This window comes from Globicephala melas, chromosome 10 (genome assembly GCF_963455315.2).
Source record: "Globicephala melas chromosome 10, mGloMel1.2, whole genome shotgun sequence".
NCBI classification, from domain to species: Eukaryota; Metazoa; Chordata; class Mammalia; order Artiodactyla; family Delphinidae; genus Globicephala; species Globicephala melas.
Window position 1 is genome coordinate 24,888,001 of NC_083323.1, and position 24,742 is coordinate 24,912,742.

Below are 24,742 nucleotides of genomic sequence, written 5' to 3' on the forward strand. Positions count from 1 at the left end.
TAGTCATTCTGCTATTTTTATTTTGCACAACGAAGACATTCACCAGCTTCTACTTATTTTTCCTGGTTGGTACACCATATTGGTTTAGTTCGGGAACTTTATAATCCCTTCCTAAGCATAGCTGGTTCTCTTCTTCTCCTTTATGGTCATCACCAGCCCTTCATTAATCAATAGGGGGATTAATACATATGGAAATATAGGAGTATAACAACTTCTAGAGACCACTGATTCTCTTTACGTGTGCTATGAATTACCCAAGAGATGAAGTAAGAGCAGACGTCTGCTATTAGCAGTTGGCTTAGAGGAAAGAGAACTTCCAGTTTTTCTATGAGTGAAAAAGTGCCAGAACCTATGGATAAAGGTGTTTATTGCAGATAGACTTTGAGGATAAAGGGAATGAGAGTAGGGATGAGGAAGGGAGTGAATTTAAATAGAAGAATTGAAGAGGGGGAAATGTGACAAGAAAGAGGTGAGCAGAATCTTAAGGGTGGGGATGAGTGCTGAGCATAAATTTAAGAAAATCTCCTGCAAATCTTTAGTATTAGCCATCCAAATTGCAAATACATCAACCCAACAGATTGTTATCAATTTTTCACCAACCTTGCTTTTCTACCTGTCAGAATGAACCTAATGCCTGTGAAAAAACTTCAGTAATCTGGAAAAGTATAGTATCAATGTTGTAGGTTTTTATTAATATTTTCTCTTTTATACGCTTTAATATATTTTTTTTCTCCTGTTCATCTTTGTGTTTATAGTCACTAGAAGTAAAAACACAGGCTAATGAGTAATGATTAACACCTGGTAGCTCCCATTTACTGAATTCATCCCGTATTCTAGGCATCCTGCTTGGTTGTTTATGTACAATCTCATTGAATCCTCATGAAAGCCTTAAGAGGTGGAACTGTTATTCCCATTTTATGGAAGGAAACTGAGGCTCAGAGATGCTAAGGGATTAAAATGTAGGCTCCATGAAAACAATGGTTTTTATCTTTTTTTGTTGTTCTTTTAAAAAAAAATTGCCCTCTCTCCAGCACCCAGAACCGTGCCTGACACACAGTAGGCAGAAATATATTTTGAATGTTAAATGAACTTGCTTACATATCTGTAAGTACCAAATCAAGATTCAAAATCAGATTTGTCCACTCCAAAGTCTGCATTCCTGATCATCTGCTACAGTGCTGCTGGGACATTTGGGTCTTAAATGTGACTCGTTGAGATTACGGAGGCTTATGTCAATATTTAAATGGGCAGGACTTCCCTGGTGCACAGTGGTTGAGAATCCGCCTGCCAATGCAGGGGACACGGGTTCAAGCCCTGGTCCAGGAAGATCCCACATGCCGCGGAGCAATTAAGCCCGTGTGCCACAACTACTGAGCCTGTGCTCTGGAGCCCCGGAGCCACAACTACTGAGCCCATGTGCCACAACTACTGAAGCCCGCTCACCTAGAGCCCATGCCCCACAACAAGAGAAGCCACCGCAACAAGAAGCCCGTGCACCGAAACGAAGAGTAGCCCCCACTCACTGCAATTAGAGAAAGCCCGCGTGCAGCAACGAAGACCCAACACAGCCAAAAATAAATTAATTAAAACAAAAGTATTTAAACGGGCAACCTGAGATAGGATGTTTTGTCCCATTGTTCCTGTTGTGAGCACACCCTTTTATATAAACTCCTGAATACCTTTTTCCCTCAAATGAAAACATCATTGCTATTTTTTTCATTGTAAAAATTACATAAGCTCATTGAGAAATTTGAATGATACAAAAAATATATATAAAAATCTGGACAAGGATTAGCGTGAGGCAAGTGAGGTACTTGCCTTGGGTGCAAAATTTAAGGGGGAGGCAAAAACTCAGCAATCAGAATAAGCAACATTTTAATTCACTATTGTAAGAAATTAAAATTAATGCAAAAAAATCCATGATGAATAAAATATCAAAATTTTAAATAAAGACAAGATCAGTGGGCTGGGACGAAGGTGTGGCAAGTAAGGCACTCACTCTCAGGGTCATACAAGTACAGAAGCAGATCCATGGTTCCGATTTCATGAGGTTTGCTTTGCTTATCACTAGAAGTAAAGGTTGATTACAAAAAATTTTTTAAATCCTAATTAGAATGAGGGGAAAAAAATCTAGAAATGCTTACTAACCAATTCAGCTGTGAGGTCATGGTTTTCTGCATGTGTTCTATAGTTTGAAAGTATCCGATATTGAGAAAAGATTCAAGAAATGGGAAGCCTGATTTTTTTTAATGTCTACTGGGGAGGTCCATTTGCTCTCAAGTTTTCAGTTCCACAGAACCAATCCTTTCAAATCGGTGGAATCTCCAAGAGACCTGCATTTTGAGCAAGACGAGATCGTGAAAATAAAACCAGAACACTTTCCAGTCTCCTGTTTGTGAAGTTTATGTTTAATCAAGGTTGAACGTTCCGATCTTTGTGCTCAGCTTCATATGAGAAGGAATTGAAAACTGGCACAATCCTTCAGACAAAAGAACTTGAAGTTGCTTGTTTAACGAATTAGTAATGAGAAAAGGGCTTGTTGCACATGATAATTTTATATACAATCACTATTTTAACACATTATTTTCGTATATTAGAAATTCTGTTAAACTTTTTCGCTTGGGCAGGAAAAATTTATGAACACAGCATGAAAATCTACCAAAAGTCTACTTTTTCATCCCGAATGAAGAATCGTTCATACCTGGGCCAAATGGGAATCTTCGCTGACACAGGTGGTACCTCAACTGAAAAACCGGGGCTAGATCCCACTCTTAGTCTCAGATTTACAGAAGGTAAGGCTAAATTACTGTTTGATTAAGAATATTGTTTTGAATATTTACTGTTAATGTTAGGTTTGGGGGCTTTTCTGGAGGTGAGAAAAACGAAGTATGCAGTCTCATAATATGGTAGCGGGTCTTTGTAAATGGGGGTTGAGAGTTGGGAGAAAATCTATTTTAAATAAGAAAACATACCTTTTCCAAGAAATAGACTTGGGTTTCCCTGGTGGTCCAGTGGTTAAGACTCCATGCTTCCACTGCAGGGGGCGCGGGTTCCATCCCTGGTCAGGGAAGTTCAGCAGCTGCGAAAAGAAATAGACTATGACTCATTTTCGTGGCTCTAAGGAAGAAGGTCACAGCCAAAATGATACAGTATTAGAGCTATTAGCTCTGCCTTTTACACTCAGTTCTACCTTTTACACTCATCTCATTTCAGATGTAGAAATACAGAAACTTTCTAAAGTGGAGCCTTGACTGTTCAGGCCGTGAAACTCTTACGTCCAGAATTGAGAAGCTCATAGAATTAAGCAAGTTTGCCTGTTGTTGAAAAAATCATAACCTGTTTTAATGTTCTTTGAAGTCAACCTGTTAAAATAGTACAAGCTATTCATTATTGCTCTATGAATGAGGGCAATCTGGTCATCAAAATGTCATGGGCGTTTCTTACTCATCAGATCAAGAAGTGTCTATAAATGAGATTGATAGCAGTTTGAAGCTAATGAGGTTAAAGTGGTTAATGGTACGATGATGGAGTCATAAAATCTTCCCCCAAATGTGTCTTGTCCAAATTTTTAAATTGAAAATTAAAAGGAAGGAAGGATGAACACACATGGAGTGCCCAGCATTTGCTGTGGTAACTAAAAAAAAAAATTTCTTTGGCTCCCAAAATCCATGTACTTTCCCAAATTGTGGAAAACAAAAAAATCTTCAGAGAACAAGAAAATCACTTAGGAAAGGACTTTGAATTCAATAATTAATGTAGAAGAAGGAAGCCATGTTAACTTATTTAGAAGCTCTTGGAGGTGCATATTCTGCACTGTAATTGTATGAAAAATAGGCAAATGCTGGGCAACACGGTGATACCAGGGACTATACCTTTCTGCCACTTGTTAGCTGTGCAGTCTTGGGCGAGCATCTTGACATCTCTGAGCTTCAGGACCTCACATACAGAATGGGGATAGTAATAAGAACCTTACTGGGGTTATTAATAGAATTAAATTATATATTTTAAAAGTCTAGTGAAGTTCCTGGAATATGGGCATAAAATAAATGGTAGCTAATATTATTAAAGTAATTTTTCAGTGGTTACGAAAAGGTTTATCTGAAGGTATTTTTTTTAAGTCAGATACATACTGTATGCAATAATTTAATTACATACCTTTTATTTTATACAACATCTTTGAGGGATAATGAATCAAACCTAAGTCTATTTCAATTTTCTTTAAAGGTGCAGACACAAAAAGGACTGTCCATGAATTTATTAAAGACCACAGAGACAGATTTATGCTCGAGGTAGTTAAAATAATTTCTTTCTCCCATTAGCCAAATAGAAGACTTCCTGCATATACCTGCCAAATTTTCACCTGGACATTTTATTTTTCCATTTCATGCCCCAGATACATTGCCTTTCCTACCTTGAAGATCTAGCCTCTTCTAAACCCACTTCATTCGGGGCTTTTGTTCTCATCATTCCACCAACACCACTTCCATTGCCAAATTCAAATGGTCATTTCACAGTCTTCCCTCTACTCACTTCCAGCAGGTATTGGCCCAGGTGATCACCCTCCCTTGAAACACTTTCTTCAGCTGGTTTCTGGGCCTCTCTATGTCTTGGTTCTTCCATGGCACTGGCAGCTCACTCCTTCATAATTTTCTTGTTCCTCTTCACCCTGATCTCCAAATGCTGGAATGACCAGGGCTCACACCTCACCCCACGCTCTATCTACCCTTCTCCAGGCTGGAGGCTTTAATTTCTACTGCCCTGTTAACAGCTTCCAAGTTTACTTCTCTAGCCTGATCTTCTTTCCTGAACTCCAGACTCACAAACGCAACTCCAGACTCAACAACTGTAATCGTAGTTCTTAACATCTCTACTTAGATGCTCCATAGGCATCTCAAACTTTGCATTGCCAGAGCTGCCCCTGCTATACCCTTCCTGCCCCTGCAGATTGGAATCTCAGGCAGTGCTCCCTATCTCTGTAAACAGCAATTCCATTTTTCCAGTTGTTTATGCCCAAAATATTGGAGTTATCCTCAACTCCTCCTTCTTACAGCCCACACCCAAATATCCTTTGGAATATATTTTTTTCCAACTATATCTGTAATCACACTATTTTTCATGACCTCCTCTGCTGCCACTGTGGTCCGTGTTGCCAGTAGCTCTCGCATGAATTACGTTAGACCTTCTGAACACAGGTCTTGCACGTTTGCTCTCTGAACTCAGCCTGTCCTCCACACCTGCCCCTCCTTTGCTGAAAACCTCTGGTGACTTTTCTGGTCCCCAGCTCACTCGCTCTCTGACCTCATTCCTACCACTCTCTACTCTGTCACTCTGCTCCAGCCACACTGGCCTCCTTGCTGTTCCTGGGACACACCAATCATGCTCTTGCCTCAGGACTTTTGCACAGGAGGCTTTTCCTTCTGGGAGGAACACTTCTCCCTCAGATATCTGCATGCTTTGCGTCCTACTTCCTTCCAGTCTCTGTTTAACGTTCACCATATCAGTGAGGCTTTCCTGGGCTAAACCCCTGCCCTTGCCCACTGGACCACTTGTTCTCCTTTAATCGACACCCTTGCTCTACTAGAATGAATACTTTGTAAAAGCAATGCTGTTTATTTTGGTCACTGCTCTATCAGTACCACTTAAAACAGACCTAGGGGGCTTCCCTGGTGGCGCAGTGGTTGAGAGTCCACCTGCCAATGCAGGGCACACGGGTTCGTGCCCTGGTCCGGGAAGATCCCACATGCCGCGGAGCGGCTGCGCCCATGAGCCATGGCTGCTGAGCCTGTGCTCCAGAACGGGAGAGGCCACAACAGTGAGAGGTCCGCGTACTGCAAAAAAAAAAAAAAACAAAAAAACAGACCTGGCACACACCTGGCACTCAGTAACTACTTGGCAAACAAAGTAATAAATGAAATATCTTGGGGTTTTAAACTTGGAGTATCTAACTTTTGGTTGTTGTTTCTTTAAAGTTATCTCATTTCCATATTCTAATCCATTTATATTATAATATATGTGGCTTTGTTTATACTTTATTTTTCATGCATGGCATTAAAAACCCAAGTGGATTCTTATATTATGTACTAAAAAAAAAAAAAAGCAGCTAGCTATCAAGGTTGTATTTGGGGATCTAAACAGGATGCTCTGAGGCTGGTTAAACACCCCCCCCACCCTCCTACCCCCTTGGAGGAATCACTGGAACCTGACTCTCCCATGGTACTTCCTACAGGAAAGCTTTTGTGGCTACAGACAGCCCAATTTCCCAAGGCCTAGAAAGTATTGGAGGGACACTGAATAATACTAAGTAGACTTGCTCTTTGGAGCGATATGGACCACCACCCCCTTTTTTTAGGATAGAGCCTGAGGGGATACGTAGCTATTTTGATCTGCAGAACCATTTTGGAACAACATTGAACCTCTTTATAAAAGTGAAAGAAAGGCATAAGTCCCCGTTCTAACTATCCTGAAAATAAAATCCCTACATGCAATGAAGGCTGTAGCCCCAAGATTGGGCATACTGTTATTTCTAATACAAGTGATCACAGACCAGGCCAGTTATTTTTCCCTTTGTTGTGAGACCATGGAAATGTGCTAGAAATGTGGAATCATGTTCTTGATGCACTTCTGTTTTCAATATTCCTAGTATGCTCTGTCAACCAAAAGAAACACAATTCAGAAGTTTGAAAAACACACAATAATGAAGGAAAGACAATTCATGAAAGCAGAAAAAAAGCTCGAAGAAGACGCAATGGCCTTTGAAGAGTTCCTTCGAGAAAACGACCAGAGATCTGTAGATGCTCTTAAAATGTTCGTTTTTTCACTCTGGCCAGATCACTTTTTTCCCTCCTTCTTTCTTCTTTTTAGTTTCTCAGAACACAGCCCAATACAAAGCAAACTAACAAATCTGTTTCTTTTCAGGGCAGCACAAGAAACTATAAACAAACTCCAAATGACAGCAGAGCTGAAGAAGGCGAGTATGGAGGTACAGTTGATGAAAAGGTGAGGCCGGGCACCGTCTTCTCCTCATCAAGTGTCCTTGCCCCACTGAAACCTACTTGTGCCTGGCAAGACCTCAGTGGGACTAATCCTTATCAGTTGATGATTTCATAAGTATTATCACATTTTAAAAATAAGTAATCTGTCGATCAAGGATTATCTCTACCTGGGTGCCAGGACACAGTGACCTCTGGCTGAAACATTTCTCTAACTTGTCATTACAGAAACCAAGAAATTAGTTGAAAAGAAGTAAAGCAATGTTAGGGGTAAACAATAAATTATTTTCTAAGTGTCCTTTTATCTTCATTCTAAGGCACTGTTCTTCCCCCATTTTACCATCTCTGAAATTGGGGTGCTTTTATATTTTTACAGTCATCATACAATTATAATTGGGAGTATTTTTTATATTTATACTTACACTTGGTTGAAACTAACTTGGTTGATATTAAAAACTGGATTTATGTACCAATTTTTCTTAAGTCAATCTCCCAAGGCAGTAGAAATAAAAGCAAAAAATAAACAAATTGGACATAGCCAAACTTACAAGCTTTTGTAAAGCCAAAGGAAACAATAGACAAGATGAAAAGACAGCCTACAGACTGGGAGAAAATATTTGCAAATGATGCAACGGACAAGGGCTAAATTTCCAAAAAATACAAACAGCTCAAATAAGACAATAACCAAAATACAACCCAATCGAAAAACGGGCAGAAGATCTAAAGAGACATTTCTCCAAAGAAGACATACAGATGGGGACTTCCCTGGCGGTCCAGTGGTTAAGACTCTGCGTTCCCAATGCAGGGGGCATGGGTTCGATCCCTGGTTGGAGAGCTAAGATCCCACATGCTGCCCGGTGCAGCCTAAAAACAAAACAAAACAAAAAAACCCACAGATGGCCAACAGGCATATGAAAAGATGCTCAATATCTCTAATTCTTAGAGAAATGCAAATCAAAACTACAGTGAGATACCATCTCACAATGGTCATAATGGCCATCATTAAAAAGTCTACAAGTAGGGCTTCCCTGGTGGCGCAGTGGTTGAGAGTCCGCCTGCCGATGCAGGGGACACGAGTTCGTGCCCCGGTCCGGGAAGATCCCACATGCCGCGGAGCGGCTGGGCCCGTGAGCCATGGCCGCTAAGCCTGCGCGTCTGGAGCCTGTGCTCCGCAACGGGAGAGGCCACAACAGTGAGAGGCCCGCGTACTGCAAAAAAAAAAAAAAAAAAAAAAGCCTACAAGTAACAAATGCTGACGAGGATGAGGAGAAAAAGGAACCCTCCAACACAGTTGATAGAAAGGTAAATTGGTGTAGCCACAATGGAAAACAGTACGGAGGTTCCTCAAAAAACTAAAAATAGAGTTACCATATGATACAGTAATCCTACTCCTGAGCATAAATCCAGAGAAAACCATAATTCGAAAAGATACACACACCCGATGTTCATTGCAGCACTATTGACAGTAGCCAAGACATGGCAACAACCTAAATGTCCATTGACAGATGACTGGATAAAGAATCTGTGGTACATATACACAATGGAATACCACTCAGCCATAAAAAGGAATGAAATAATGCCATTTGCAGCAGCATGGATGGACCTAGAGATTATCATACTAAGTGGAGTAAGTCAGAAAGAGAAAGAAAAATACCATATGTCACTTATATGTGGAATCTAAAATATGACGTGAATGAACTTATCTACAAAACAGAAACAGACTAACAGACATAGAGAACAGGTTTGTGGTTGCCAAGGTGGGGGGAGGGGGGAGAAGGAGGGAAGGATTGGAAGTTTGGGGTTAGCAGATGCAAACTATTCTGTATAGAATGGATAAACAACAAGGTCCTACTGTATAGCACAGGGAACTATATTCAATATCCTGTGATAAAACATAATGGAAAAGAATATGAAAAATAATGTATCTGTATATATATAATCGAATCACTTTGCTGTACAGTAGAAATTAACAAATTGTAAACTATACTTCAATAAAATAAAATTTTTCAAAAAAGAGTAAAAAACTGGGATTTATAATGACAAAAATTACAGGAGCAGGAGTTGGGATAAAATTATTCTAATACCAGCTACTCTTTTTAAACCTTGGATATTTTCTTCTATGGTCAAGTGGATGTCAACTTGATCTAATTTTAAATATCTCAAGAAGCTTCCTTCTGTCACATCCTTAAACAGAAATTTCACGATCCAGGAGACACTTGGTCTTGGTATCGAGTCATGCTAAAACTTGTTTTTTCTTTTTGAGGACTCAGTGTTTCTCTCTTTTCTAAAACTAAGTCCTAGACTTACATCCCAGACTTTTTTGGGAGGAAGACAATAGCTTGTCTGAAACACAGCAAATGAACTGGATGACAGTTTCTTGGAAACTATTGCTACTAACAAAATGTGTGTTTCAAACGCATTCTGGCTTCAGCAGCCTCTTTCGTCAGGAGCCTAAGGTTGAAAGTGCTCCAAGTTGAAGAATCCTGTCCTACCTTCCTTCCCTCCATGATGTAATTAGAAGATTCTCTTTATAGAACTAGAGTACCAGCCTCTATGTTTGCATAAAGTACAGTAACTATACACAATTGCCACCCAGTTAAACCTTCCAAACAGCCTGGCCATAGAGAACTAGCTTGTCGTTTATGTGTCTTGTCACACTAAAAAGGTGCAAAAGGTCATGAAAAACAGGCTGCTAACAGAGCAAAGAGATGCAAGCATCTGCTATATATTTCCTCTTCTCTTTTTGGGCTCAGGATGACCCACAGAGGCCCTCTGCTGAAGGGAGGGCTGGACATCTGTTTACACAGAGAAAGGGAGCTTATTCTGAAGCTTTTGCTTGGAAGCTGTGCAGTTGTAGCCATTTTAATCCTGTTCTTTGTAGAACATCAGAGAGGCTTTCAGTCTAAAAATACTGTGGTGGTAGAATGAGGGGTTCCCAACATCTTTTGACGGCTGATACATGAGCCCGCCATTTATTGACTCTTGAATATCACTCCCAGCAGGACTTAAGGGAGGTTCTGAGCAAAAGAAGTACTGAGGCTGAAGATAGAGGAGTAATATTGATAAGGGTATTGACAAGGGTATGGATAAGGCAGGCTCTGAAGGATAAGAGTGGAGCTCCCTTTCACAAGGACCTTCATTGTTATTTTCAACATTCCTTCTGGGTCCATTTTGTAACATGATTTTATGGGAAAGCAATGCGAGGCTGGGGGAAGGCTTTCTGTCCAAGTCACCGGGTATTGTTGAGAGTGTGAGCATCTGAGTCAGACAGACCCAGGTTTGTGTGCTGACTTTGCTCATTTACCACACAGATGACTTCGCAAGTCATTTATTTCTTTTTCCAAAAGATAGGAATAACAATATGTATTATTATTATTATCATCAGTATTATCCTGTACTGAGGATGAAATCATACATGCAATGTGCCCTGCATATTACCCGGTCCATAGATGCTCGCTGAGTGTTAGTTTCCCTTCTTCTTCTTACATAAGTGCCATCTTTTGCTGTCTTCTAATTTCTCCCTATGTCTGAAATTTAACACAATATTTCCCTCAGAAATAAGGAGAGTAAATCTATTGTTACCAAGCAAGGGCTCACTGCCTGATGCACATAGCACCCAATACTATGGCACGGGCTTTTGAGAAATGAAAGAGCTTTACTGCGAGGTTGACTGACAAGGAGGCAGGAGGCAGGGCTAAAATCTGTCTCCCTGATCCAGGGTTTGGGGCGAAATGTGAGGGGTTGGGGGAATAAGCTGATTGGCTAGTCTTAAGTCAGTCCACATAAGCTACTCGAGCTGCTAGAAGCCAGATTTTCCTCATTTAAGGACTCTTCTCTTTGTAAAGGGCTCTGGTGGCAACATTTCTATTCTTTAAGTTCGTAGACTGAAGATTCTTTGTTCTGGGGTCATCCTGGAGACATGGGTTCCTGTCTAGCACATGCACGGTGCCGTCTTTAAAATAACTCAAAGTTTGATGAATCAACAACCTATTTGAGGCAAACCAGTTTAAGTTGGTCAATGTTGTTGTTGTTGTTGTTTTTAATATTTATTTATTTATTTTTGGCTGCGTTGGGTCTTTGCTGCTGTGCGCGTGGCTTTCTCTAGTTGGGTTGAGCGGGGGCTACTCTTCGTTGCGGTGCGCGGGCTTCTCATTGCGGTGGCTTCTCTTGTGGCGGAGCATGGGCTCTAGGTAGGTGGGCTTCAGCAGTTGTGGCACGCGGGCTCAGTAGTTGTGGCTCACGGGCTCTAGAGCGCAGGCTCAGTAGTTGTGGTGCACGGGCTTAGTTGCTCCGCGGCATGTGGGATCTTCCCGGACCAGGGCTCGAACCCATGTCCCCTGCATTGGCAGGCGGGTTCTTAACCACTGCGTCACCAGGGAAGCCCCTGGTCAATGTTTTACATGCTGTTTCAGTTTCCTTTGTCTTTGTACACCTCCTCAGTCTTGAGGGAAAGAGGGCAAGACCGCCCTACCTGCTCCCTGCTGATTAAAGGGCTTAGATTTTTATAAGAGGAATGAAATTGTTTTGCACTTAAATGTAACTACTTATGAGTCCCACCTTGAACTCTTACGTCTTGGCAATCATCATGCGGTCTGGGGAGGCCTTTTTAAAATAAAATGCAGACAATAAGTACAAAATTTGATGAGTAAAAGGATTAACTCTAAGATACACAGAACTATAACTCCTAATTTTAACAGTCCTTCAAAAATGGACCTTATTTCTTTGGGAATGCAAGAAAATATGTTATTTTGAGTGATTGAATTTGGATTTATATAGGCCTGATCTGGACTCAGGTTGAAGCTGTCTGCATTTCTCTTCCTGGCCAGGTGGAGGCTTAGCTCTCCTGTTTCTTTTGGAGAAGTAATTTAAGGTCAGTTAAGGGTTCACAAGTGTAATGAGCGTGGGGAAATCAGTAGTGGGTTTCCCTCCCGTGTTAGGACGGTTGGGTCCTCCTGTTTCCTCCAGTCCATGGAGAGTGTGCCCTGTTTGGGAATTGTCCATTCCACTCAGGTTGCAGCTGATTCTCAGGGTGTTGATTTTTCCAAGTTTTAAGGAGGACCCAATCCCCTGAGATTATGCAGTGCAGGGGAATGTCTGTGGGAAACATTTATGGACTAGAAACATATTTAGATATAGCAGATAAAGTAACACCTAGAGACTGTACACATTCTATAGTATCTAATTCTTTTATAGTATGATCATTTTCAAGACTACAATAATACTTAGTCTTCAGGAAGTGTCTCCCATATAACATTTCATAAGGGCTCAACTGGAACTTACTTCTAGGGGCTACCCTTACCCTAAGCAGGGAAACTGGTATAAGACCTTAGCCCAAGTTAAGTGGATTTCCTTACATATTAATGCAATTGTCTTTAAAGGTACGATTCATCTTTTCAGTCTTTCCCGTAGACTGAGGTCTCCATGAAGCATGTAACTTCCATGGTATTCTGAGGGTTGCAGACACCCCTTGAGTTACCTCTGTTGTCATTTAATTGAATGAAGCAACCCCAAACGAGGGATAATTTCTTTCAGTAAGGCCTCTGTTACCTTGGAAGCTTTGTCTGTCCAACGTGGAAAAGCTTCGACCCATCCTGTGAAGGTGTCCACAAATACCAGCATATATTAAAGTCTATTTGCCAGTCATTTCCTGGTTCTGTCTGTCGGGTTTGCACCCCTTTTATTACTGTGGGTGGCCCGGTTTTAGTATTTTTCTGGCGCAGATCCTGCAATTCTGTATTACCTTTTAAATGGTCCTTTGCATCTGTGGACCAACAATAAACTGTCGTAGACAATGATAGGTTGCCTCCCTCCCATGATGCATTCCTTGATGTAGATGAGTAGTAATTCTTTCCATTAAATGAGCACTAGTCCCTATTCAGTATAAATCCAGCCTTGTTTGGTTGTTTGGTACTGATCACCCTCTAAGTCTTGAGAATCAGCATGAAATCCCCCTTACTCTGTTCTCTCTGAATCCATTTCTAAATACTGAGCTTGAACAGGAGTAAGTGGAATGAGTGCTAGGGCCTTAGGATCTGGGTTTGGGGTTCTGGCTGCCCATTTTGTAGCCTGATCAGCCAGAATATTTCCTTTAGCTCTATTAATATCAGTCTTTAGGTGGCCCGGGCAATGTACTATGGCTACTTCTTCCAGCATTATAATAGAGTCTAATAAGGCCAGTATCTCCTCTTAATTTCTTCCCTTCCTGATGTTAGTAGATGTCTCTCTTTCCACATGGCCCCATGGGCATGCATGACAGAGAAGGCATACTCAGTATAAATGGTTACCTTTTTCTTAGCTCTGAGGCACAGGGCTCTTACGAAGGCTGTGAGCTCTGCCTTCTGGGCAGACGTACCTGGAGGGAGGGCTTCTGCTTCTAAGGTTCCTGAGGAGTTACTACTGTGTACCCCGCCTTCTGGAGTCCCCAGTCCACGAAGCTGCTCCCGATCATAAACATATTCATATCTGCATTTTCTAAAGGCTGATGAGTTAGGTTAGGACAGCTAGAACAGACTTCTTCAGTCATTTGTATGGTATGAGATGCCTTACGGCATTCCACAGTGCACTTAATGGCTCATTGTCATGTCCTTCAAGAGCCTCGTACAGGGGTTTGGCCATGAGTCCAAAGTTAGGAATCCAAATATTACAAAACCCAGCCGTTCCTAAGAATCCTAGCAATCGCCTTCTGGTCGTGGGTACAGCTACCCTAGCTAATGCTTCCCTTCGATCCAGCAATAAGGGATCTTTTCCTTTTGATAACTCAAATCCTAGGTATTTTACAGTCGGTTGAGAAATTTGCGCTTTTCCCCTGGAGACTTTGTCCCCAGTCTGCCAGAAAGTTTAAAGTGAGGGTTGCATTTTGGTCTGAAGTTTCCTTAGTTTTACTAGAAGCAAAGTATAAGGATTTGGCATCACGGGATGTATATCCCCTACAGTTTGGTTAATGGCTTTCAAATTCTGTACAAAACAATAATCTCTGGCCCCGGGTTTTTGTACCAGCAGGATTGGAGAGTTATATGGGGATTGACGAGGTCCGATTAATTGGCATTTAAGAAAGGTGGTTATCAGAGGGTTTACACCTTTCTTTGAATGCCTGTTTAAAGTGTATTGCTTTAAATTGGGAGCCTTGGTGCCTGGATGGAGTTTTACTACTATTGAGTCAGGCATCTTGACTCTCCCTGGCCTTCCTGCGGCCCAAACATCCGCTCTTACCTTTTGTGGAATTTCCTCAAGGACGGGTCTCCCAGTTGTAATAGTGCAGCTCAGAGGGCGCAGGTTTGATCTGGGAGTACTTTAATGTCTGGTGAGAAAATCATTTAATTTTGTTAGTAGATCTTGCCCCAACAAGGGAATGGGGGCATCAGGCATGTACAGAAAGCTGGGCTTTAAATATGGTTTTTTTCCAGTTACATAGATCAGAGGTAGAAAAGGGGGGAGTGCACAGATACCAACCCCCTGGGTTGACCTTGGTCATCTAGATCGGCAGGAACTTGTCTTAAGGGATATTGCCCTGCCTGAGGCAGAGGACCACGTGGACTCAATTGAATACGCTGGCATGTACGGGGAGGGGAGTCGATCCCTTCTGACTCTCTGGTAAGGAGGGTATGAGGGTAGGGCTGGTTGTGGCTGTAGGAGGATTGCTGGTAGAAGTCTTGGCACGCCACGCAGGACTTCCCCCTTCGTATGGTGGGAGGGCCACAGGGCGCCCAAGGCGAAGCCAAATGGAGTAAGTCGAGATCATCATTAGGCTCTGACTGCAGGCAAGACAGGCTTTTCCTGAGGGTCTTGCCTCTGAACCATGATTTTACATCTATTCTGCAAATTCTTATTGTGATATAAAGACCTAATTTGGTTACACTGCTGAAAAAATTGCAAAATAAGTTAGAAAAAACAGTCAAGTGACTTGTACCTGCTACCTCTTGATCTGAGGAAAGTTGATATTCATAGTGCAAGGCAGAGCTGATGGTAGGACAGCCAAGATTTCTCCATGTGGAAGTCCATCCTCTGGAGGAAAAAAAAGCCCCTTCGTGAAGCAGGAGCTCTGTCGTTGGCTGACCGGGCTGCCTCCATCGTTGTGCTCCAAGCACTTTACTTCTTGGCCAGCAAAAACACGGAGGAGCCTGGAACAACTGCCGTTAGCAAATGCCTGCTGCCTCTTCCCAGCCTCCATGGATTGGGCCCGATGTCAGTCTTATCAGAGACTCGACGTCCGTGGGATGCAATGCTGGCTGCACCTGGAAAACCCTTGCGTTCATGGGAGATGAAGGAAAGCACCAGGGTTTGCCAATCTGGGGCTCAGGGCATACTTTGTTCCTTTGTAGGAAGCACCTGGGCACACTCAGGGCTTGCCCCCTCAATGATTCCACCTTAGTGCTGATTCTGAGGGGTTAGCTGGCCCCCCTGAGAATGGACGTTTGGAGAGAGTGTGCAAACAAGCAACTCATAAGTCAACAGTTAGCCGGTACCCCAGGTTTCAAACCCAAGAGCTGAGAACAGTCTACGGATTGCAAACCTCTAGAAAATGGCCTTCCCTCACTCCCGCCGACCCGACCCCACCCAGAACAGCAGACAGCCTCAAGAGGTGTGAGGGAGAAAGCAAGCACCGTACAATTTGGGAACCAATTTCTTCTCCTAGTTGGTTTCTGGAAAGAAGCAAGCAAATGAAGTAGTGACTATTCACAACTTGGCTGTATGAATTCCCCCGAGAATCCAATGAGGAGTCAAAGATGGCCAGCATGGATGTGAGGGTTCACTTAGGGAACGCTGGAAACTTTCCATTAGAGGTGATTGCCAAGAACTGTGGCTTGAAAGTCACGCATGCTACCAGCTGCTGAGGAAGCTGCCCGGCAGCTCCAAGCCTGTAGTCAATTTGGCCAGAGGCTCCTAATAATTCTCCCCTGTGTGCTAAGGGCAGGCTTGCCTATTGCAGAGGGGCCTGTGAAAGTCCAGACTGTCTCCCTCGCCAGTTCAGAAAACTTACCCGATGAGGAGGAGGGTGAGAGAGGTGACTGGACCACCTTGAAGAAAGTGAAGTGAGGAGGCTGTCTTAGACTCAGTTGGAGCTGAATTTGAGAGAGGAATTCAGGAAGATACAGGCTGAAATACCCAAGCCCTCACTTCCTTTCTGAGCATGTTGGTGTTTAATCTTCCTGGTAGACGACCAAAACATTTTACCTCCCCAGCAGAGATCACAGATGAGCTAATCTAGACGTCTGGGCTATTTCTAGGTGGAATGCATTCAGCCCAAGGCCTCCATGTATGTAGTCCATGGCCTTAAGCACCACCACCAATGTTTGTTCCTCCAAGCAAACTTTCCTTTTACATAGAGAGAGACTTAAAAGCAGTTCAATGCTAACTCCCTGTTAGTTTGGCTCATGCAAAATAGGGTTAAAATTCTCAGTAAGGGAAAACCAAAATGTGTCCAATTATATAGAATTCCTTTAACCCAAGAACAGGGTATGTTCCTCTGGGATGGAGGATTTTCCTGCTTTACACGCCCTCATTTCTCCTTTACCCTCTCACCCCAACAAGGTAATTAGGGCTGGTTCCATTAAGAATGCACCCCTGTATCAATACCTTCGGGCAATCATATTAGGGACAAGTGAGAAAAAAAACCCCACACCTCCATAAGGCAAGGTTTCTAGTCAGGGAGCAATGTCTTTGGTCTCCTGAGTCAGAGGGCCCTCATTCATATCTGGTTTAATAAAGTTCTGGTACAGTCATACAAGAGCCAACCGCTATCAGCCAATCCTAACAAATAAAACAGTCAGACACAGACAAACATAGATAAACAATGAAACCAAAGGCCTGGGACTCTAACCCCATCCTTTGAGTACCTCAGTGGCTAGAACCTTTTATATTGTCTCCCTTAATATGGGACTCTAACCCATGATCTTGGCCTTGGGACTCTAATCCAAGGTTTGGGAATCTAACCCAACAAAAATCTCCCCAGGTTGGAGCTCTAAATTATAATCCCAACAAGGTTATTAGACAGGCACAGGTGCATTTTAATGAGCTTACTCGCCCAAAAGACCTCTGATCCAGGAGTTGCTTCTTTTCTCAAAAGTGAAAGTAGCACCAAGGAAGCTGGAGTGCCAGGCTGGGGAAGCAGGAACCTGACAGGTGACCCTCTAGACAGATTCGGTCTAGGTAGCCACTCTGGATTGGTGGCAAGGCACACACTCCACTAAGGGCCACAGTGCCTCTGGCAGGCACTCAGAAGACCTATGTCCCTTTGTGGTCGCCAAAATTGTTCCAGGCAAGGGCTCGCTGCCCGATGCGCATAGAAGCCAATACTACGGCACCGGCTTTTGAGAAAAGAAAGAGCTTTATTGAGAGGTTGACAGGCAAGGAGACAGATTTGAGAGGCTTGCCTCCTGTCGTCTTGCCGCTCAACCTCTCAGTAAAGCTCTTTCTTTTCTCAAAAGCCGGTGCCATAGTACTGGCATCTATGCGCACTGGGCAGTGAGGCCTTGCCCAGTAACACGATCATCAGTCTATTCTATGTGTGCATATCCTCGGGCATGTTTTATTCAAATAACATTCCTACAGGTTTCTTTTTATAAATTTATTTATTTATGGCTGCATTGGTTGCTTCTTAGGGGCTTTCTCTAGTTGTGGTGAGCGGGGGCTACTCTTCGTTGCAATATGCAGCCTTCTCATTGCAGTGGCTTCTCTTGTTGCGGAGCATGGGCTCTAGGCACGCGGGCTTCAGTGGTCGTGGCACATGGGCTCAGTAGTTGTGGCTTGCAGGCTCTAGAGTGCGGGCTCAGTAGTTGTGGCGCACGGGCTTAGTTGCTCCGCAGCATGTGGGATCTGCCCGGACCAGGGCTTGAACCCATGTCCCCTGCATTGGCAGGCGGATTCTTAACCACTGTGTAACGAGGGAAGCCGTCCTACAGGTTTCTTGCCTCTTGTCTCATATCTTATTGAAGCCCATTTTTTTTTTTTTTTTTTGCGGTACGCGGGCCTCTCACTGTTGTGGCCTCTCCCATTGTGGAGTGCAGGCTCCGGACGCGCAGGCTCAGCGGCCATGGCTCACGGGCCCAGCCGCTCCGCGGCATGTGGGGTCTTCCCAGACCGGGGCACGAACCCGTGTCCCCTGCATCGGCAGGCGGACGCTCAACCACTGCGCCACCAGGGAAGCCCGAAGCCCATATTTTTATGGCCATATTTACAATATTTGTTAAACAAATTATTATTCAAATACATGACCAAGAAAATGACTTTTGTAAAATGTTTTTTAAAAAATGAACATGATTTCACACAGGTATATCTAATCATATCTTTATTTCTTTTGAGTAGTGAAATAGCAAAAACAGAATTCCTCCTTAAAGAGTACATGCACTATGGATTTTTTCTGCTGAAACTGTCTCCAAAACAATGGCAAATCCAGCAAGCAACGAAAAGGGTGTCAAAGAATAAAGAAAATGTGAATGTCAAGCTTCCAAGTATAATGACAAGTAAGTCCCATACTCTTAAATTCAATTAAGTAAATATCCCTAATTCTAAAATATTCTGCCTCAATGTTTGTTTTTTATTAAATAGTCAGAATTTTTATTTTAAGCAGAACCTGAACAATCCCACTATCCCACTATCTCTGATATTATAAATTATTAATTTGGAAATTCAGGTTAATTTCAGATATGAAGTAATAAAAATATATACATGGAGGGCTTCCCTGGTGGCGCAGTGGTTGAGAGTCCACCTGCTGATGCAGGGGACATGGGTTTGTGCCCAGGTCCGGGAAGATCCCACATGCCGCGGAGCGGCTGGGCCCGTGAGCCATGGCCGCTGAACCTGCGCGTCCAGAGCCTGTGCTCCGCAACGGGAGAGGCCACAACAGTGAGAGGCCCGTGTACCGCAAAAAAAAAAAAAAAAAAAAAGTATTTGTTTATCTTTCTAGATGAACCTCAGAATCATTATGCGAAGTTCTACCTAACCCAACACCCAACTCCCTGACCAATTTTTTGTAACATTTTTATTATAATTCCATAAAACATAATTAATTTCAGAAAAATTGGCAGCTTTACAAAATCAACCTTCCTATCTAAAAACATGACACATTTCTCATTTGTCAAATCTCCTGGTCACACAATTAAGGTTAGAGGATCTGGAGTAGAGTGTAGGGGAGGGGGGTGGAGGAAGTAGGTAGTGGGGTCAATGTCTTCTTCTCTTTAAAATCTTGAATATAGAAGTCACTCAGTTTAAATAACATCCCTTAACAAGACGTTTTAGTAATATGTGTTCCAGTATCAGTTTAAAAGCTTAAGATGGGCATTTATGGCGGTGGTAGAATCCACTGGTTCTTCATCCATTTTCTTTCCTTCCCCCACTCACCATGTATATATTGGAGGCATACAACGTATCGGGTTTTTTTAAGACTCTGAGTACACAAAGACCAATAGGACATAGTTCTGCACCCTGGACCTATACTATACAATACAATAGGGCAAACGATACAGCAGTGATAGTGAGGGGTCTGGGAGCAAAAGCAAAAAATGTGATCTATGCCTGAGGCATTTAGAACAGTCTTTTTATATATATATATAAATTTATTTATTTATTTTTGGCTGTGTTGGGTCTTCATTGCTGCACGCGGGCTTTCTCTAGTTGCAGTGAGCGGGGGCTTCTCTTGTTGTGGAGCTCGGGCTCTAGGCATGCGGCCTTCAGTAGTTGTGGCATGCGGGCTCAGTAGTTGTGGTGCATGGGCTCAGTAGTTGTGGCGCATGGGCTTAGTTGCTCCATGGCGTGTGGCATCTTCCCAGACCAGGGATCGAAACTTTGTCCCCTGCATTGGCAGGCGGATTCTTAACCACTGTGCCACCAGGGAAGTCCCAGAAGAGTCTTTAAGAGGAGGTGATGTTTGAGCTGGATTTTGAAGAATAAGTAGGAACTTCCCAGGTAGAGGGTGGGAGAGTGGGACCTGCTGTGGTTTCAAGACAGAATAGCAGAAAGGGTGACTGGAAGTCACAAGAGCACAGGCATGAGGAAGTGTGGCCTGGCTGTGGGGGGGACCTGGGGGTCAGTGGATGGAGAGACCCAAGACCAGTTTTGCCCACTTCTCAGTTTCAGACCAGGGTCAGGCCCAGACACTGGTGTCAGGGGAATGAGTGCATGGGCGACTTGTATGGGCCTATGGTAGGTCTCTCCACAAGATGTAAAAATTGAAGTCCATCATTTTTATTTTATATATTGATCTTTTAAAATCTCTGATTAGAAATATGTATGATTAGGTAAAAATAGAACCATGGTTTATATTTCACCATCTATGTCCCTGATTTGTGACCTTTAATAGTTGTGCCACGTTTTTGACAAAATGCACCCCCCCACCCCAAACAGTGCCTTTGATTTTATGCTTGGAACCAAAAGTAGTAGAATAAAAGAGCTCTATTTCCTATACGATTATTATTCTAATAATAATTTTTAAAAAGTAATGGGCATATCGGTGCAGAAAAAATGAATATCTTGTACCAAATAACAAGGACTCACTTCTAATTACGTTATTTTTTTCACTTCCACCATCACCAATGACATGGACTTCGCCTGGACATTTTGAACAGCAAAACCGCGCAAGACGACCACTCCCACCCAGGAGCAAAAGAAATCATCCTTATCAAAGTACAGTACATATTGATTAACTCTCTTGAAAACTGTGAATTTTTTTTTTAAGCAAATATTTCTTTTAGCCTTTCTTTAACATACGTACCATGTATCCACACCCACCGTTAACAGATGCCGGAGGTAGTGGTTCTATGTGCTCCTGAGGTGACCAAGCTTTCATAGGCCTCCCTGCATCCTTTGATGAGGGCCTACAACTGCTATCTGCAGAAACTGCCTGTGCCCTGCATCTTGGGTCTTTGCCTCTCAGAATTCACTGCCCAGTTGTTTGAATCCACTGCTGACTTGTGTGTTTGCAATTTTACCATGTCATTCAAAATTGCTGCAATGAGACTATAAAGCATTTTTTGTTTCTTCCCTTATTTGATTATTGACTCATTTATACTCATTATTTCATAAATTGGTAGTTCTCAACCCTAGCTACCCCAGGGGAGCTTTTAAGAAAATATATTGATGTTTAGGATGGGTACACCAGCCCCAAAGGAAGGATCTGAGCCAGCACTGTATTATCCATGACAAAAGCCAACACAGATACTGTGCTCTGAATTCCAGGGGCTCTGGGGTGACTGCATTTCTGTGGCATTTAGGAGTCACTGTTTTGTTGTGTTTTTAATTAAATTTTCATTTTGAGATCATTGTAGATTCACACGCAGTTGTAAGAAAAAAATACAGAGAGGCCCCACTACAGTTCACCCAGTTTCCCCCAATAGTAACATCTTACAAAATTGTAATATGATATCACAACCAGGATATTGACATCAACAGAGTCAAGACACAATCAAATACAGAATATCATAAGGATTCTTCATGTTGATGCACACAGTAATACTCAAACGTCACATTCATTCTCTCAGAAAGCTCACCACTCTCCTAGTTTCTTTCATTTACTCAGCACATATTTATTGAGTGCCCTGCAGGGCCAGCAATAAATAAAAGACAGTCTCTGCCCTCCAGGGGCTTACCATCTAGTGAGGGAGACAGACGAGGAATTTGTCAGTTACACTATAATGTGATAAGGCCATTGGAAGGATAAGCTCAGGGTGCCACAGGCATGCAAAGGAAGGACTCTCAGCCCAGATGAGAGGTGAGAGACTCAGAAAGCAAGGGCGGGATCAGTGAACACCCTCCAGATCAGGTGGCATCTAAGCTGCTCCTGGTGAGGAGGAGGGGTCAGTGAGGACACTCTGGAAGAGGGAGGGGCCTTCTGGGACAGGGGTGACGGCGTTTGGCTCTGTTCAGAATGGCTGGGCCGCAGGGTGCAAGTGGGTGAGGCTCGAGGGGTAAATAGGTATTGCATCATGAACAGGGAAGCAGTGGTGCCATCCAAAGGAGTCTATGTTTTGTTCCAAGTGCCCTGGGGAGCCACTGAGGGTTTTAGCAAGTGTGTGACAGAGACCCAATCAGATCTGCATTTTAGAAAATTGGATATGGTGGTATTTTAAAGAATAAAATGGACAGGGATGAAACTAGAAATAAAATGGACAGGGATGAAACTCCTAAATGGACAGGCCAGTTAGGAGCCTGTTGTCACAGTTCATCAGGTGAGAGATAATGGACTGCCTCAACCAGACAGTGGCAGCGGGAACGAAGAAGGAAAGGCTGTGGGACACATCAGGGAAGTGGTATTGACAGGCGTCCCCTACACTTTGGGGGAAGTGTGAGGAAAAGAGAGTGGCCACAGACAACTCCCAAATTTCTAGTGTGGCAACCGGGTGTATGATGTTGTCATTCAATGATATTGGGAACACAGTAAGGGGAGCAAGCCTGGCAGGAGGATAAAGAGTGTGATTTTGGATGTGTCTGTTTGAGCTCCCCAGGGGACACCCAAGTGGATACTGGTGTCCAGTTAGAGGCTGGCCATTGAAGTCCAGAGCTCAAGAGAAAGAGAGAGAGATGTGAGAGTTAGTATATTAGCAGTGGTTGAATCTGTGAGAGAGGATGAGATCAGCCCAAAAGAATGGTTAGAATGAGAGGCAAGAAGGCTGAGGAACCAGAGACCCAAAGAAAAGGAACCCCAAAAGGTAAAAGTATCAGAGAGGTGGGAGATTGATTAGAAAATGCTATCACTGAGTCCAAGAAGAGTGGCATGGACAGCAGTACCAAATGCTTTCTCAGGGGATGTTTCCCAAATATTCATTTACTTCTATGGCCCTTTCTCAGTTTTCCTACAATTTATTTCCAATTGCCTAACGGGCAGCTCCAGGTAGGTTATTTTGTCCCCTCAAACTCAACATGAACAAAGCAGATATTAATCTTGTTCTTATCCCATCCTTTAACCGTTTTCCTCCGTTAGTGCAACCTCCATTATTCCAGGCTCACAAACTACAAGCATTGGAGTCATCTTTGTCTCTTCTGTTTTGGCCCCAGTAGCTCTATTCTTGGTTACCATGAATTCTTTCTTTCATGCATCTCTAGATTCTCCTCCCAAGCCCCACCCATTTACTCACTTTTCCCATCATCACTACCCTCTACTTGAAAGTGTTACTTACCTAGATCACACCAACAGCCGCCTTACTCTCTCCTTAGTCCCTGCCCCTTTTAATATTCCAATCATTTTCAATTTATCCTTCTTAAAGGATTTTTCCAGAGCCACCTTGCAAGCCATATAATTATTCTTTAAGGATGTACCTCATCACCCACCCACCCCCAACCAACATTTCCTCAGCCTGATCAGAAGATATTTTAAAAGGTAAAATCTACTCTTAAAAAGACAAATATTGTGTTACTTGGAACACACGTTTTGTTTTGAGCACTAGAGCACATGTTTAGTTTCTCAAGAATACTGCCTTAAAAAGGACAAAGCAGATGTAGCAATGTAGATTGTCATGTGTTTGTTTTTTCTAAATTTTTTTAAAATTTGAAATTTTATAGATGCACCTCAAATAATTGGTATCATGTGGCATGGCCCTTCCTTGTGGTCTGTTTGCATATGTCACCCTTGTCTGGGACTGAATCTGATTTTCTTTTGCATACTCATGGAATCCATGGATTCCTGCAATCAGCAATTCCCTAAAAGGCTAAACAGGCTATTGAAAAGAACTATGTTACCGTTAGGTTCCAAAGACAATTTAGAAATGAAAGCGAATCTGTTGACAGAAAGTGGCTCAGAAATCAGGCATTTTCTTTTTCTTTTACAGCCGAGCTGAAAGTATCAGTTCAGAAGACAGTTCGGAATTCTTTTTAGATGATGATATGGACTATGATCTGGTAACCAGATTATCTTTCTTGATTTAAAAATTGTGTTTGGTGAAAAGTATAAATGCTCATTTCTTCTTTTGAAATTAAAATGTCCTATTCCAAATATTTCACAACTTTCCAGAAGAAAATATGATTTTGATACTGTTCTCCAGTTATATACAGTTCATCTTTGTCATCAGACATTTAATGAAAAATAAATGTCAGGACTTCCCTGGTGGTCCAGTGGTTAAGACTCCGTGCTTCCACTGCAGGGGGCATGGGTTCCATCCCTGGTCGGGGAACTAAGATCCCGCATGCTACACGGTGTGGCCAAAAGATAAAAAAAAAAAAATTAAAAATAAATAAATAAAGGTCTATAAGAAGGTAACAATTTAGGAGATATACATTATCTACAGTCTTCCTATAAAAATAACCACCTTCTGACTGTTTATCATTTTATTGGGGCTTGAGGTATGCTGGGCAGCTGGACTGTGAGATAAATTGACCTTCAACAAAACAGCCCTGTATGGCTACAACCCTCACTTTGAGCTAATCCCACACTATATACAACCACAGAAACTCAAAACGAATGAAAAACACTTGAAATCACCATCCATGTATTATGTATAACATACCTTATCCAAGTCTTTTTTTCTTAATTGTAGAAAAAACATAATTTACCATCTTAACCATTTTTAAGTGTATGGTACTGTAGTGTTAGCTATAAGCACACTGATGTGTAACAGACCTCTAGAACTTTTTCACCTTGCAAAACTGAAACTATACACCAATTGAACAACTCCCCTATGCCCACTCCCTCTAGCAACCACGTTCTACTTTACATTTCTAAGAGTTTGATTACTTTATATACCTCGTAAAAGTGGAATCGTGCAGTATTTGTCTTTCATGACTGGCTTATTTCGCTTAGTCTCATGTCCTCATGTCTTCCAGGTTTATCC

At 42.5% G+C, this 24,742-nt stretch overlaps 1 protein-coding gene across 1 annotated transcript in view; it reads left to right on the top strand.

The window, feature by feature from the left end:
• Window positions 1-24,742, top strand: part of CCDC38 (coiled-coil domain containing 38) — a 40,765-nt gene that overhangs the window by 4,411 nt on the left and 11,612 nt on the right. Inside the window, exons 2-8 of the mRNA XM_030856347.2 lie at window positions 2,628-2,792; window positions 4,225-4,289; window positions 6,641-6,804; window positions 6,916-6,996; window positions 18,291-18,448; window positions 20,549-20,606; window positions 23,744-23,813. Of these exons, the coding sequence (XP_030712207.1) occupies window positions 2,648-2,792; window positions 4,225-4,289; window positions 6,641-6,804; window positions 6,916-6,996; window positions 18,291-18,448; window positions 20,549-20,606; window positions 23,744-23,813 (741 nt within the window). The 5' untranslated portion in view covers window positions 2,628-2,647. The remainder of the gene's footprint in view (window positions 1-2,627; window positions 2,793-4,224; window positions 4,290-6,640; window positions 6,805-6,915; window positions 6,997-18,290; window positions 18,449-20,548; window positions 20,607-23,743; window positions 23,814-24,742) is intronic.